General features: G+C 38.1%; 1 protein-coding gene across 1 annotated transcript in view; it reads left to right on the top strand.

Moving 5' to 3' along the window:
* Nucleotides 1–13,110, top strand: part of LOC104287220 (cytochrome b5) — a 15,029-nt gene extending 1,919 nt beyond the window's left edge. Inside the window, exons 2-6 of the mRNA XM_009885894.1 lie at nucleotides 172–272; nucleotides 7,678–7,806; nucleotides 9,228–9,257; nucleotides 11,752–11,786; nucleotides 12,563–13,110. Coding sequence (XP_009884196.1) covers nucleotides 172–272; nucleotides 7,678–7,806; nucleotides 9,228–9,257; nucleotides 11,752–11,786; nucleotides 12,563–12,641 — 374 coding nt within the window. The 3' untranslated portion in view covers nucleotides 12,642–13,110. The remainder of the gene's footprint in view (nucleotides 1–171; nucleotides 273–7,677; nucleotides 7,807–9,227; nucleotides 9,258–11,751; nucleotides 11,787–12,562) is intronic.
* The last annotated feature ends 1,278 nt before the right edge of the window (nucleotides 13,111–14,388 follow it).

The following is a 14,388-nucleotide window of genomic DNA, read 5'->3' as shown; positions in this document are numbered from 1 at the left end:
GGGAGGCGGGGGGACGGGACGGGGCGGGCCGCGGGAAGCCCCGGGCGGGGCAGCGGCCGCCCCTCGGGCCGGGAATAACACAAGTGTACCGGGCACGGTGGGTGCCCCCTCGCGTGTGATCCGGTTCTAGGAGCTGCTTTTCCCCCTCCTGCCGCCTCTAAACTTTTTCAGCTGTTGTAGAAGCGCCGGTTCCCCTCAGGCTCTGCGTCCTCGCCGCTGTCCTGGTGCGCTCGGCGTGGGCGTGCAAGGAAGCTGCGAAAGTTCAAACTCTAGTAAGAGTCCAGCGGTCAAATTGAACGCCTTTGGCTTGGTGTCCCCAGTCCGTTCCCGTCCCCCCCTAGTTAACGATTGATGTGCTTGATCAGTTGCTGATGGTGAGCAATTGATGTAATCACTGATAATCATGGTTAATAAAGAAGCGTTTTAGTTACCAGACCGAACCAATGAGAATATTCTTCTGTGGAGGTATAGAAATGCAAATACTGAGCAAATGCTTTCAGCATTAAATGTAGCTAGGACTTATTAATGATATTTTGAGTTTTCTCCCTCAGTCCTGTTATTCCCAATCTGCAAAAACCTAGCATCCAATTAAAAAGCGTTATTACAGTTTTAAATTAATTTCTTTGTGAATACAGTTCAGATTGGTAGTGACACAACAGAATTCAAGCCTCAGTAGTTCATCCCGATTTTTGTGGTTGTAAATGTTTGAAATCCAGGGTATAAATTGAGCATTTTGCAAATAAGAGGTCGAGAACCAATTTTTCAAAGGCAGCTTTCACATGAGTAGTATTTGGTTCTTAAGCTGTGTGCCAGCACAAATTGTTTAGCTTTTCAGCAAGGCAGATTGTGAAACTCATCTACTGACTCTTTCTTGATTACTTATCATTTAGCTCTGTCCCTGCTCTGGTTCATCCTTTAGTTATGGAAATAAGGCAAGGCCTTATTTAATTATAGAAGCCCTGCAGGAGAATACAGTTTTTCATACAGCCTGAGAAATTGAAGTAGCTGTTCTTGGAAACTTGATCAGTTTTGGTTGATTGTATAAGTGCTTCCAGACTGTGGACAGGGGGAAACCAACACCACCCCTATCCCTCCCCCCCAAAAAAAAAAAAGCCACCCAAACGCAAAACCTAAAACCAAAAACCCCCAAACCTAACACAACACAAGAAAAAAAAACAACAAACAAACCTAACACAACACAAGAAAAAAAACAAACCCACATCTGACCAAAAAAAGGATCTAATGAGCTTTTGGATTTAAAGAGTTTAAAGAGTTGCACAAGTGAGCTGACAGTCTCTTCCTTTGGTACATGTGATAAAACTTGTAAATATTAAGAGGCATGACTTTGTGCAAATTTCTCCAAGAAAGTCTTCATTTCAGCTTCAGAAGAATGTTGCTAATTCAGCAGTATATCAAAAGAATTCAGTTTGTCTGTAGGCAGTTAAGTAGTTCTTACTTGGGTAATTGTGTGTTCTCTGCACTCTGGTGCACGTGAGTCAAAATTTAGCCTTGCACAGCTTTCAATGTATTATGGCTGGTTCTGAAACTGAAATTTCTGGCTCGTAATCTGAGATAATAAATGACTGGATAACTATTTTCAACACACTATCTGAATGAAACTAGACTCCTAAGGAAAGCTCTTCGATATTGTCATGTTGACTGTGGTGTTGATTTTTGGGATGGAACCCTTGGATTAAAATGTTTCTTAGGACACATCTTTTACCTTTTTTGAATGTTTTTGATATCTGGTTAATTTATCAAGTGATGTGCTAATTCTCTTGACACTGTCAGACACCCTGAGGCATTTACATGTGACAGATGAGGAGAAATTGGAGCTAGCCTATTGCTGCTGCATTCCAGAGTATGGTAAACGCTTCTCAGTGAAGTGGGTGTTAAGTTAGCTGTTTCCATAGCATTATTGGTCAAACTCTGTTTTGCTTTTTGTAGTTCTTTGCAGGAGTAGAAAAGCTTGAAATATTTCAAGAATTAGATATAGGCTACTTAATTAAGTCTAGTAGTACTTCAGAGACAGCACTGCTATAGCATCATCTCACTCCTGGTCTTCCCAAGTAGTAAATAGGCAAGAGTATCAATTTACTAAGGAGCAAAGAACTAGGAACAGAAGCTGACCTCACCAGTCCCATTTCTTAATACAACAATTGTTGTATCACCAGTCCCATTTCTTAATACAACAAGCCATCCCTCCAACCACTCATTAACCTATTGGAATATTTTTTTTATTGATTATGAAGTTGAAAACTTTACAACTTAAATGTTAAAGATACCCTGGATGCTTTCATGCCTAGTAAGTGAAAGTATGCTGCTGGCTTTCCCTCCATTACAGTACTTAAAGGGTATATTTCCTCTGTCCAGCTGTTGTCTCTTCATAAAGCTTGTAAAAGTCCAGTGAAACTTGTTTGTTTTTGGGAACCATCAGGCTCTGTGAACACTTGATTGAGGTTAGATAGTAAGTGGACTAGAGGTGGTGATATATATGTGTTGGGAGTGGTGTGGCTGAATAGGAGTGGAGACATCACATAGTGTGACCATATTAGCTTGGTTTCCTAGGGACAAGGCTTAAAAAAGATGCTTTGAAATACAGATCAAGTGCTGGAGGAGAGAAGGATTGTGCAGTTTGACACCTTATCCTAGGGGTTACTGAAGATGAAAATTCCAGCAACTACTTTTTTACTTTTTTTTTTAAAATGGCAGTTTTCAGGAAAACTTTATAACTTGAATATATATCTCTGAATTTTCTTTGATTATCAAAGTATATCTTCTAGGAGATGAAACCTAGAGACAACAGCTCTTGGAGTACAGTATCTGAAAGCTTTTGACATGAAAGACTATTCTTGGGATCAGAAACTTGTATATCATCTTTTACATTCAAAGGCTTTTGGACCTGTATTACAGAGAACTTGGGAAACCTTTCCATAGTTTCAGTTCCTACATCATTTAAGGGAAAACAGCTACTTAAAATGCATGTATAGTCACAGCAGGATCTTATGGCTATCTTTACAGATAATTACATATATGAATACTATGGATTAAGTATGTTGGTAATGCTTGATAGTATTTCTCCATAGTTTAATAAAGCAATCCCACTAATCGGGCTTTGACATCAATCAGATGAGCTAAACAAGAGTAGCTGGGCATATAAAAATAAGAATGAAACTCAGTATTCTGATCTGCTTCCCACCGTGGTGAGAATCTTCCCTATGGCTTTTGTGGGAACTTGGTTGGATTCCTTAAGCTAGGCAGAGAAGCTAATAGGAACATCTCCACCTGAGAGAAATTCCTTGTTCTGGAAACTATCTATGATAAGTATTTAATATCAATCTAATACAGACTCTGTTTAGGTTGTTTAAATTGGTGGTGGTCTCAAAATTTAGCAAAAATATTAATGGCCAATGAAAATGGTTTTTTTATAAGGTGTGAACTTGTGCTTTTATAGCAAAATGTGTTCTGGAATGCTGATCAAATAAAGTGCAGAAAAACAAATATTGTTTTACTCTGTCAGAATGAAAAATGTTCTCTCCACTGTGTGGTGATAAATTATATTCATCCAGTATTATGATATTGTGGAGGAGTAGCATAATACCTTCCACATTTAAGGTAATTAATAGCTTACATCAAAAGGCGCTGGTGCTAGTGTGTGTTGAATGTGAATTTTTATTGCAGAACCTTGCAGTCTAAGGATTAAAACCAGTGTTATCATTTCCTTAAGCTCTGATGAAGCTCGCAGGAAGATTTGAAAATGCTTTGAGAAATAGCACTTCTTAGCACTCTTTTGTGCAAGATGCTGCAAGCTGTAATTGTTTTGTAAGTGGGGAAATGGGTACCTAGATACTGGGCATTTGTTTTGCAGTTCATCTAAAACCCTAATGATGGTTTTCAAAAATAAACTTTCATGAAGAGGTCTACTCTCCTGGGCTTCTAAAATTTTACATAAGTACAGAATTTCTGTCCTGTAACTTAAATAGGTGATGGAAATTATTTGGCGACTCTTCAGACTACATAAAAGCGCCCTTAAAACAAGCAAGTGTTAGTCTGTCTCTCTTGCACAGTAAAGCTAAAGTTCTCCAGGTCTTTCTGGCTCTTTCACTGTCCCTTCCTGCTTCTCATTCCCTGTAGTGCAGAAAGCAAAACTTGAATTTACAAGACTGCTGCTGGTGGAAACCTTTGTGAATCTTCCCAAATGTTAAATTGGACCCCATATTTGATTCTCCCACTATGGGAAGGGGCAGGAGGCAGGAATTGTGAATTAGGATAGTTATACTTTAATAGAGTTTTGAACTATGATACGGAAAAAGTTGCATGACTGTAGTGAGGGGGAGAAAAGGTGATAGGCATTCAGGATGAAGTAATCGCAGACTTCTGACCCAGTTGAGAGCAGTGAGTTTAACTGCTCATTTGCTTTATCTAAAACTTTCTAACATGCTGGTGTTAGTCTGTTATGTACTAGTGTTGGCTTTGTACAGACTTCTGTTATGCCTGTAACTTAAATAATTATGTTATTACATTGGGGATGTCCTAGGAACGAGCTAGGCTAGCTAAACTTATCAGCAAAAGCTTTATTTCCCTTGAACCACAGTTTTATCTGCAAAAACAGTTTACTGATTTGCATCAGGAGGATTTCAGTTTAGGAGTCGTTATCTATGTAGTCTTGTGGGCTTCCAGTTCCAGGGCCTATCCAGAGGCTATTCATTACAGTAGAAGTTCTGGTAGCAAGCTTTGTTTACCATACCAAAGTGTGAATGAGGGCCCTGTATTAACAAACTTTGAGAAACTCATCAAACCATGCAAAATGCTTAGCTTTTGATAGAAAAGTCACTTCTTGCTCTGAGACATTACAGTTGCTCCCTTTCATTAGAGGAGGCAAGGCCTTTTCATTAATTGCCTGTATTATGTGGTAGTTATTTGCTGAGGGTTTGCATGTTTAGGTCTTTAAGCACATGTGCCATCTAAAAAAAAGTGTTTAGCTTTGAAGTAATTTTATGTATGTATAGTAGGTTACTAGTAACATCTGCTAGATGGCTTAAGTTAGGAATTCTGTATGTGATTCTCTCTAAGTCTTGCTGATGTGAGGGGGAAAAAGTACTATTGGTTGTCCAGCTATGGTAGCAGAGGTCAGGGTGAGTTTGTCCCCTTCAGCTGATGCGTGAGAGCCACTGAGAGGGTTGGTCATGGTCACTGGTGACACTAATGTTGTGGTTTTGTAGACAAAGGGATCAGTTACTAATTAGACCAAAAACTCATCCTACAGAGAAAAGATGGAGTGCCTCAGTGAAGTAGCTATGTGATTACTTTGTAGTGGTGCAAGGGAGGGATTTGGGAACAAATTAGTATATGACCATTCTGTAATGAGCAACCTGCAGGTGTGTGTTAAAGTACTCTGCAAAATAGTTTTAATGTAGATGCAGTTATGCTGGTATGTGTTCACTTGTTTGGCTGGTTGTTGAATTTTTGGGGAGCACTAGTGTAAACCATGTGATCTTGACAACATACTGGAGTAAGTAGTATTTTATCTACTCGTGTGAGTAGGGTTTGGGCTCCTTGCAATGCATGGAGTATGAGTGTGCATGCTGCTAGTGCTTTATGGGTAGTTTAACTTTGGTGCCTTTTTCCTATTATTTATGTCTTGTTTGTTAAGCATGTTTTCCAAGGAGTTTTGCTTTGTTTTCTGCTGAAGGTGCTACATATATTTTTTTTTCCTTATTTTGGGGAATGCAGTTCTTTTTGTTTTTTTAATACTGTGCTAAACCTCCAAAGCCCCAAATGCCACATTGCTGAAGGAATTATTTGAAGACTTGGTTGTGGCAATGTCTGAGAGAGCCTGTTAGACCCAAGTTCAGCTTCTTAAATGTACTATATGTTTCAAGGCACTGAACTTGAGTGATCCATCAACTTTTGTCTGGTCCTTTCCCTCAATACTTATCAGAATGGATTCAAGGTCAGGATTTTGGTGACCATGCCATATTTGCACAGCTGCTTGCATAATCTTTGCTCTGCATGCACTCTTTTAACCTTTTTTGGCTCAGCTGCTGATCTCTCTATCAATTGCTTAATCTTGCTTTTGCTTAGTCATGGTAGGGATCCCTTACCCTTCTAGCTGTGGTGTCTTGGCTCTTTTTAAAAGAAGTGTTGGATTGAGGTTTGTTTTTTTTAAAAAAAAAAAAAAAAAAACCAAACAAAAAAACCCAAAACAATGTATTAAAATAAGTGTCTGCCTTTAATGCAAAGATTCAAGTTCTGGTACTGCTGGAAACTGGTAGTAATAGCGTCTTCCTCATCTGTATGACCAAGTCTGTTTTTGTTGGAAGAGAATGATTGATAGGAGGTTAATATGGTAGATTTGAAGTAAATGGCAATCCAGATTTCCTAGACTAGCAGAAACGTTAATGTCACTTCTTTAATCTACTGTCTAAGCATAGCCTTTCTGTTCAGCTATACTCCAGGCAAGATGACCCTAAATAGTGGAAATTTTTGCCTGCTTTCATCACTCTGAATTCTGTAGTCAGAGGTATTAAAAATGGCATTGAGTCTCCAAAGCCTTATTTCCTCTGTCACTGGTAAAGCGTTGAGATTTATTTCATGGTTGCCTTAATCCAAGGCATTAGTAATAAAGTGTTTTCAACTTACTTACCTAATCACCGCTGGTGTTTATGTAGTAGTTTCCTACTTAAAAGTTGAGTGGTGAATTTTTATGGCGTGTTATCTGCTATATGAAGGAGTAACTTGAAGTTGGGAAATTTCACTGAACTAGAAGATGTCATATATCTTGCAGTATGTACAGAGTTATTTGATGGATGGAAATGTAGAACTGCATTCAATCCCAAAAGTGTGTGGAATACAAGTCAATGGACATCAGGGATTTAGGTTAAGGGAGTGGTGATGGGTTGAGGTATTAGGAGATGCTGGGACATGATTTCTATAATGTCTCAAGGGTTTTATCAGCAATGTGGTTTTGGGATTCCGTAGTCTGCTAAATTGGAATTGGTGTTCTGGTGTCTTGTATGAGCTTTGTTGGGGTTAATCAGTTCCAAAGTAGCTGACTTACTAGATAATCATACAATAATCTTCAAGGATCCTTTCCAAAATAAATTATCTGGTCCAAACCCTAGCTCAAACTAGGATTAATTTGAAGGTCTGGTACCTTAGTGCCTTGCCTAGGCAACCTCAAAGGATGAAGATTCTGTGTGCTCCCTTGCCAACTTCTTTCAGTGCTTGATTGCTCTTCTGAATAGTATTTTCATTAGATCTACTTGGAATGTTCTAGCTGCCACCTATACATTTTGGCTTTTATCCTTTTGCTGTATAAAGCATTGTTTGGATAAAAATACAGATTTCCTGCAGAAGTGAGAACATGGAATGTAACTTTAGGTAATAGTTGGGCTATTAAAAGACTGATTCCCATAATGTTCTAAATGCTTCAGTTGCTAGGGTAATGCCTCTTACTGCTCCATTGCTGATGGAATAGAAACTTGGCTTCCTTGGTTTTGGCTTCAGAGAGCATGTAAAGCTCTCTAGCTATTCAGAGAGGTTTGTTTGCTCGCAAGTCTAGCAGCTGATTTTTCAAGGACATTTTTTATTATTTTAGAAATGTAGACATGAATTTCCATTTTTAGAATGTGGAATGGTTTTCAGTAACAAATTCTAATTCATTAAAAATTGCAGCACCCGGGTGGTGAAGAGGTCCTCAGGGAGCAAGCTGGAGGAGATGCTACTGAGAACTTTGAAGATGTTGGCCATTCCACAGATGCAAGGACACTGTCAGAAACCTTTATTATTGGGGAACTTCATCCGGTGAGTATGTGAGAGTACTAGTACTTGCTGTTCAGTTATTTCTCTGGTAATTTACTTCAAAGTAAAGGAGAGCTGCTAGTTTGGTTGGATGCCAGTCCTGCAGCTTTTTTTTTTTTTTTGGATGGACCTGGACTGGAGATAAGTCTCCCTTGTGTGAAGGGGTTTGTTTAGTGTAGCGTAAGGATGGTCATGTCTAAAATTTTGCTGCTTTGAAATATTTTTCAACCTAGTTCTTGAATAAACTGCATATGGAATCATGCCATTTCTGGTGTATCCTGTGAGCTCTATAATGACACTCTATAACCCCTGAAGGTGGTGTGTCAGAATGTCTAGGCCTTTTCTTATGTCAATATACAGAGTTGTTATTCAACAGCTGCTTTCATTCTCTAATCATTGTAAATATATATGCCTGGCTTCCATCTGGATCTAAAAGTACAATTATGGCTCTTCATATATATGTTTAGAAAAATGGCTACTGTAAGTATCTTCTGGTTTGATGCTCTATCTTCCCCCCTATGGCTCTCCCATCTTGTGCTGTATCTGTGTTCCCTACTTGCAGTTGTCAGTTCCCACTGGATTATCTGTCACTTCTTTTCAATACTACCCTTATTTCCTGTGCTTTTAACAAGCACCTTCCTACTGCTTCAAGCTTTGAATGCATTATTTCTAGCTACAGAGCTGCTACCCTGGCTTCCTTCAGATAGTCCTCTTCTTAAGCTCTCCTGCATCTTAACAGTTGAAAACCACTTGTTAGAGACCTAGGTTGCTTGTGTGCCTATATCCTCTGCTCTACTGCCCATCTCTGCCTCTTCTCTCTTCCTGTGTCTTGCATTTGGGGTAAATATCACTGTCTTGAGTAGTTCTTCCTTGTTTGAGAAATGCCCGTTTTCATTTGACATGAAAGAAACAGCTTAACAGTTTAATGTACAAATACAGCACTTTCAAGGTTATATTCTGTTGGGCTTTTTTGTAACAAATGTGACTATTTCAAGTAAAACTTCATGAGCTTATGGAAGATCCATAGAGTTTTGAACCTTTGTACAGGATGTTGGACGAAAACTAGTTAGATGAATTGGCCTGGTAACATGAGTAGACTAGGTAGAAGTAAACTAATATGATTGTATAAGCTAAGGTTATGTGTACTCTTTAAGACAAAAGAAATGCAAAAACATGGGCACAAGAAATAATGAAATATGTTGGAGACTCATGTTTCACTTTATTGTATACTGGGAAGTGTTACTTAAGGAAGTGATCTTGTTTATGGTAGCTCAAAAGCATACATTGACATCTGTTCTTTTGCAAGTCTGTTTTCTAGGTAAAAACAGAAAAAATAGATTTGCAAGCTGAATTTAGTGATAAGTGTTATTTGAATGCTTCAGGTTTTTGTCTAAATATGGGGTTTTTTGCTTGTTTTCTTGCAGGATGATAGAGGAAAGCTTCAGAAGCCAACAGTAAGTGTGTTTCTTGAAATGCCACATTGTTTCTTTTGGGCATGACAATCAGTGTTTCTCTGTAAATGGTATACCGCCAGAGGCAAAAATAATTCAGCTTGATTTAAGCATAATGTTTCAGGTCATAAATCTCTTAAACATGTTGATCAGGCTTCAACTTATTCTTCCTGTTAGCTATTCTTTTAACTTGTGTGGTTTTGAACCAAAAGGTTACTAAGCGTGATGGCATTACACTATAGCAAAAGGGCAAGTCTAGAACAGTCAATGATTTTCTAGTATTCAGTTTAAGAAAAAAATCAGTTTATAGACAGAATGGATTAAACTAATGTGTTTGTAGATGGAAAAAATGTGGTGCTTAACAATATATTGGTAACAGTAGTAGATATAGAATATAGAGGCAGTTAGTTGCTGTATTATAGATCAGTAAATATGCAATTGTGAATCCTTTTCAAGGTGAAAATACTGTTTGCTTCCTGACTGTTTCAGTAGATTTTGAGTGTCCTGTCAATGTACTATTGCACTTATTTTCTAGGTTTATTTCTATCTTTAACAGTTAAGTGCCAACACATCTTTGTTCTATTTAACTCATAAAATTCAGCTGTCCCTTAAAGGAGCAAGTGCATCAGGGATTACTTTGTACAGTTGCTGCTGCTATGTGTATAGAGGGTGTTTGCTTAGGGCTGGCTTAACAGTGCAGCAATGCACTTAGGAAATAGAAGATTATTTTTTTAATGAAGTTTAGTAGGAATAGGATGTTACTCTTGCTGTTTGAGAGATTACTTTTAAGAAACAATCACTTTTGTAAGATCTTCCAATAATATGAATAAAATAAAGGAAGTTAAAAATGTGTACACTGAAATACTTGGTATAGCAATTAATTGTATTATTAATTAAGGACTGGAACTAGTATACTAATAAAAACAAGAAATTGGAGTGGTGACTGGAATTCAGAGCTTCTTTCCACCAAGAATAACATCTGCTATTCAGATTTCTTTTGAAATTCAGGACAATGTACACTTCAGCTGTAGGAGTAGCAATCATAAATGCAACTGAGAAACAGACCACCTGGTGCAAATTCTAGTAATACAGTCCTTTGATTAAGCTCATAGGAACTTGCTAAACTGAAGTGCTGAGAATATTAGTTTGGTCAAAGCATGGCCAGCTGGGAGTTAAGATGTATCCAAATTACTTTTTACTACACTCCTATTTGGCTTATTCACTCGTTTTAGTACTGGTCATAGTTATCTATGCTATGTGTGTGTTTTCCGTCATTCCAGAAGGAAGCTGGAGCACTTTCCTCCAGCAGGACGTGTGGGTGTAGCTGATAAGACAGTTTCACTTTGCACTACGCTCTGAGTGTGTGACGTGACAGGTTAGGCCTTGTGTGCCCTGGCTCTCTAGGAGCTGTCAGAAGGCCTTGTGCTTTCAAATGTCCTTCTCATCCTTGCACTGTGTTTAAAGTACCCTCAGTGTACATGTCCACTGTCATACTGTTTAAAAACAGGTTTTTGATGAGCTGGGCCATGCTCCTCTTACTGTCTTGATGTGGGGAGAACTATACCCCAGCCCTGGAAGTGGCAAGTCTGTTGTAGAAGGCATTAGCCTTGGTAGTACGGACACAAGCTGTTCCATCGTTTGTCTTTGGGATTAGTTTTTCATGGAGGCGTTCACAAAACCAATACAGATGTAATCAGAGTCTTATTCTTTAAAATACGGTATTTGTCACATGATAAACTGCGATGATTTGGATGCTTGAAAAAGTAGCCTGTTTGAACCTGCGAGAGGATGTTAGGAATCTTTTGCTCTTAAAATGAATTACAAATATTCTGATACTGAAGCAATTCATTTTTCAGTGATTGATCTTGTACCAGGAAATTTAAGTACAGTTTTAATGCTTGGATCTTTTAAATGCACTTAAGGCCATGTGCAATTAGTAGTATTCAAATTAATAAGTCTTCATATAAGTTAGGCACATATACCCAACTGGGATTTGCTCTTGTAGTGCTTTTCCTAAACTGAACAAGAAGTCCAAATCAATATTGGAAACAACTATAACTTGACTGATTCTTTTGTAATCTGAAACACCACACTAAAACCCTAAGCTTAATAAGCCTTGTAGATATAAATTTGTAGCTTTCTTAATGTAGGTTCCATATAAGAAATACCTGTGTATTAATTCAGAGTATTTTCAATTAGATTTTAGGCAAGTAAGAAATCTTGGTCTTTTAAGTGACTAAAAACTCTTCAAATGTAACCTGAGGTTGAAGTAGCTTCATGGAAAACTTGTAGTAAAATTCTTTGTGATATTTTTTTAATAACTGCTGCTAGCGTCTAACACAAGTCTGTTAAGGAATTCGGAGAAAATGCTTTCCAAATGCAATGCACTGAGTTGTCTTTAAATTAGTCCCACTTAATGAGTTTTGAGAAATTGAGGCTAGTTAAGATGGAAAGGCATATCTGCCTGAGGTAAATGTCTCTTTGTTTTGCTTTACAGGAAACTCTTATTACCACTGCTCAGTCTAATTCCAGGTATAGTATGACACCTGATGGCAACTTTGAGTTCCTTATGATTATGTTTCTGAAGCTTAAAAAGTTGAATAGCTTCTATCAGCTGGAAGCTTAGATGTTAGGATGGTGCATGAAAATTTCTGTTCTACGTAAAGTCCAAGTTGGCATCTATTTACCACTTAACAAGCATGTTAGCTTAGTGTCTCTATTATCAGTTGAATAGAAGACACTTGCTGCCATTGCTGACTTTTTTTACTGCCAAGGATGCCTCACTTTGTAAAATTTGCTACAACTGTTTTGTCTAAGGGAAATAAGAGGATTATGCCTGCAAGAAGGAAAATCTGTCAGGATTGGGAGAGGGGGGGAAAGCACCTTGGAACACCAATGAACGAAACTTTAAAAAGTTAGAGCCTGCTGACAGTTGCTTACTGCTGAAACGGCAGAGGACTGTTCCTGAGTGGGGAGCTTGGGTGCTTGAAAGTGTCATGTATTTCTGCTATTTACATGTCTTTTGAATGTATGATATTCTGGGCAGTGTGCTGTGACTTTAAATGTGTCTAGAGTCTTACTCATCTCTAGTAAGCAAAATTCTTGTAAGCTCTATTACAAAGCCTTAAAAGTACAAGCTTTTTTTTTTTCTTGGCTAGAGTATTACTGGCCAGCCCAGGTGTTCTGTTGCCCTAACTTTGAAGTATTTGTTGGAGTGGGGAGAAAGGACTACTTTAAGCAATGACTTTTTTTTAAAAAACTTGCTGGTTGTCACTACCTAAACTGCTGTTTCAAAAACTTCCTTGTAGTTCGTGGTCCAACTGGGTGATCCCAGCAATAGCAGCAATTATCGTGGCCCTGATGTATCGTTCCTACATGTCAGAGTAAGCGCCTTACTGAGAACTAGTGCAAGAAGAGACTGATCTGGGAGAGAATATAAACAATCCTAACCCAATATGCTTCTGGACAAAAGCCTGGTGTCTGAAGAAAAATTCAACTTTTTCAGGAAACTGAACAATTCTTCTCTGCTGTGCACTTTTCCTAATGTTGCCTTCTTATTTGCTGTTCTGAAGTGATAAAAAGGCAGGATTTCTCTTTTTGTATAACAATTTTATTCTCTAATGAATTATTTGATGACTGTATTGGTTTCTGTGTTAGAATATTGTTTTGGATGTAACACTGATTCTGGTTATTTCTCTTTAGTCTGTAATGGGGTCCATAGGGATCTCTTTACTTAAAATTTTACAGCTTTAAATGACTACCAAAACTGTGTACATGTATTTTTCCATGTACACAACTTCACTTAAAAAAAAAAATCATGTTGTCTTAAATGTAGTATGTTTGAATGAAATACTAATTAAATGTAAAGGAAAAAAGCTGGTATAGGTATAGGTGCCTGTCAGCAGTTGGGCCCTACCAATCATGCTATAATGAGCTGATTTTTTTAAAATTTTTTTTCCTTTCCTCTTGATATCTGCTCTTATGGTGGTTGTAGGTATTCCTACTAGCAAACTGTTCTGTTTGGCTCCCATTGAAAAATTCAGGTGAAATATGAAACCCAATGTTTGGCCCAATTAGGGGGTTTTGTAAGAAGTAGCTTTTTTTTTTTTTTTTTTTGCAAAAAAGGCAGAAAAAAGTGCTATGTAAATACCACTACAGGTAATGTAACTGCTACTCAATAATACTGTTCCTGCCAAGCACTCAGGTGACTCTAGAATTTGTTCTGGAACTTTTAGACTTTTTATAAAACCTTTAACTGTCATGTATGTTGTGAGGCTGGGGGATGGGGGAACTGGTACATGGGATCTGTTTCTGACTGTTCTGTGATGTGCTCCTTGGTGCTTGACTATGAAGAGATGACTATTTTCACTGCTAAATATAAGATAACTGAAAGTTTGCATTTTGTGGTGAACACTTTTAGTCATATGTAAATGATCATGAATAAAAGTTTAATTGCTTACTCTTGCTGGCTCAAATACATTAATTTCAGACTTTTGTGAAGGCCTTGGAAGGGGTGCTGTTGCATAGTGGGACACTTCTGAGAAATACCTGTTGTTTGGCGCATCTTAAGTCAGGATACTTCCATTACGCAGGGAAGTAGTATATAAAAAGTGGGAAAAGTGTACTATGGAGCAGTTACCAGGGATAAATGTTTTCATCAGCATAACCTCAGCACCAGCTAATGACTTAATGGTTTGGCCCTGCAAGCTCTGCCACCCTTGACATTGATCAGGACTTGAAACAGTGTTTCAAGGGCTGCCTTGTGGCAGCACCAGGGAAGATGCATGCTGTTTAGGCCCTGTGTCAAGTCAAACTGGAAGATAGTACACTGTAAACACCAGCTTAAAAAGAAAGAAAAAAAAAAACAAACAAAAAAACAACAAAAAACAACCACAACCCCAGCCTTAAAAAAAAACAAAACAAAAAAAAAAAAACCACCACCACCACCCAGAAACTCAGGAGGGGAAGTGCTGTGGCTTCAACAGATTGTACAAGATCTCCCTATTTGCTACAGTTTCAACTGTGAAAGTGTTTAGGATCTGTTACATTTGTACTCATGTCTTCTGTCAGATTTGGTTTACAGATAGACACATGCACTCACAGTAGATCCTGTGAACTTCTTTACCTTGGAAAT

Source organism: Charadrius vociferus, unplaced genomic scaffold (assembly GCF_000708025.1).
Source record: "Charadrius vociferus isolate BGI_N301 unplaced genomic scaffold, ASM70802v2 scaffold195, whole genome shotgun sequence".
Classification (NCBI taxonomy): Eukaryota; Metazoa; Chordata; class Aves; order Charadriiformes; family Charadriidae; genus Charadrius; species Charadrius vociferus.
The sequence above is the reverse complement of the archived record's forward strand: the minus strand, read 5'-3'. Positions and strand labels throughout refer to the sequence as shown.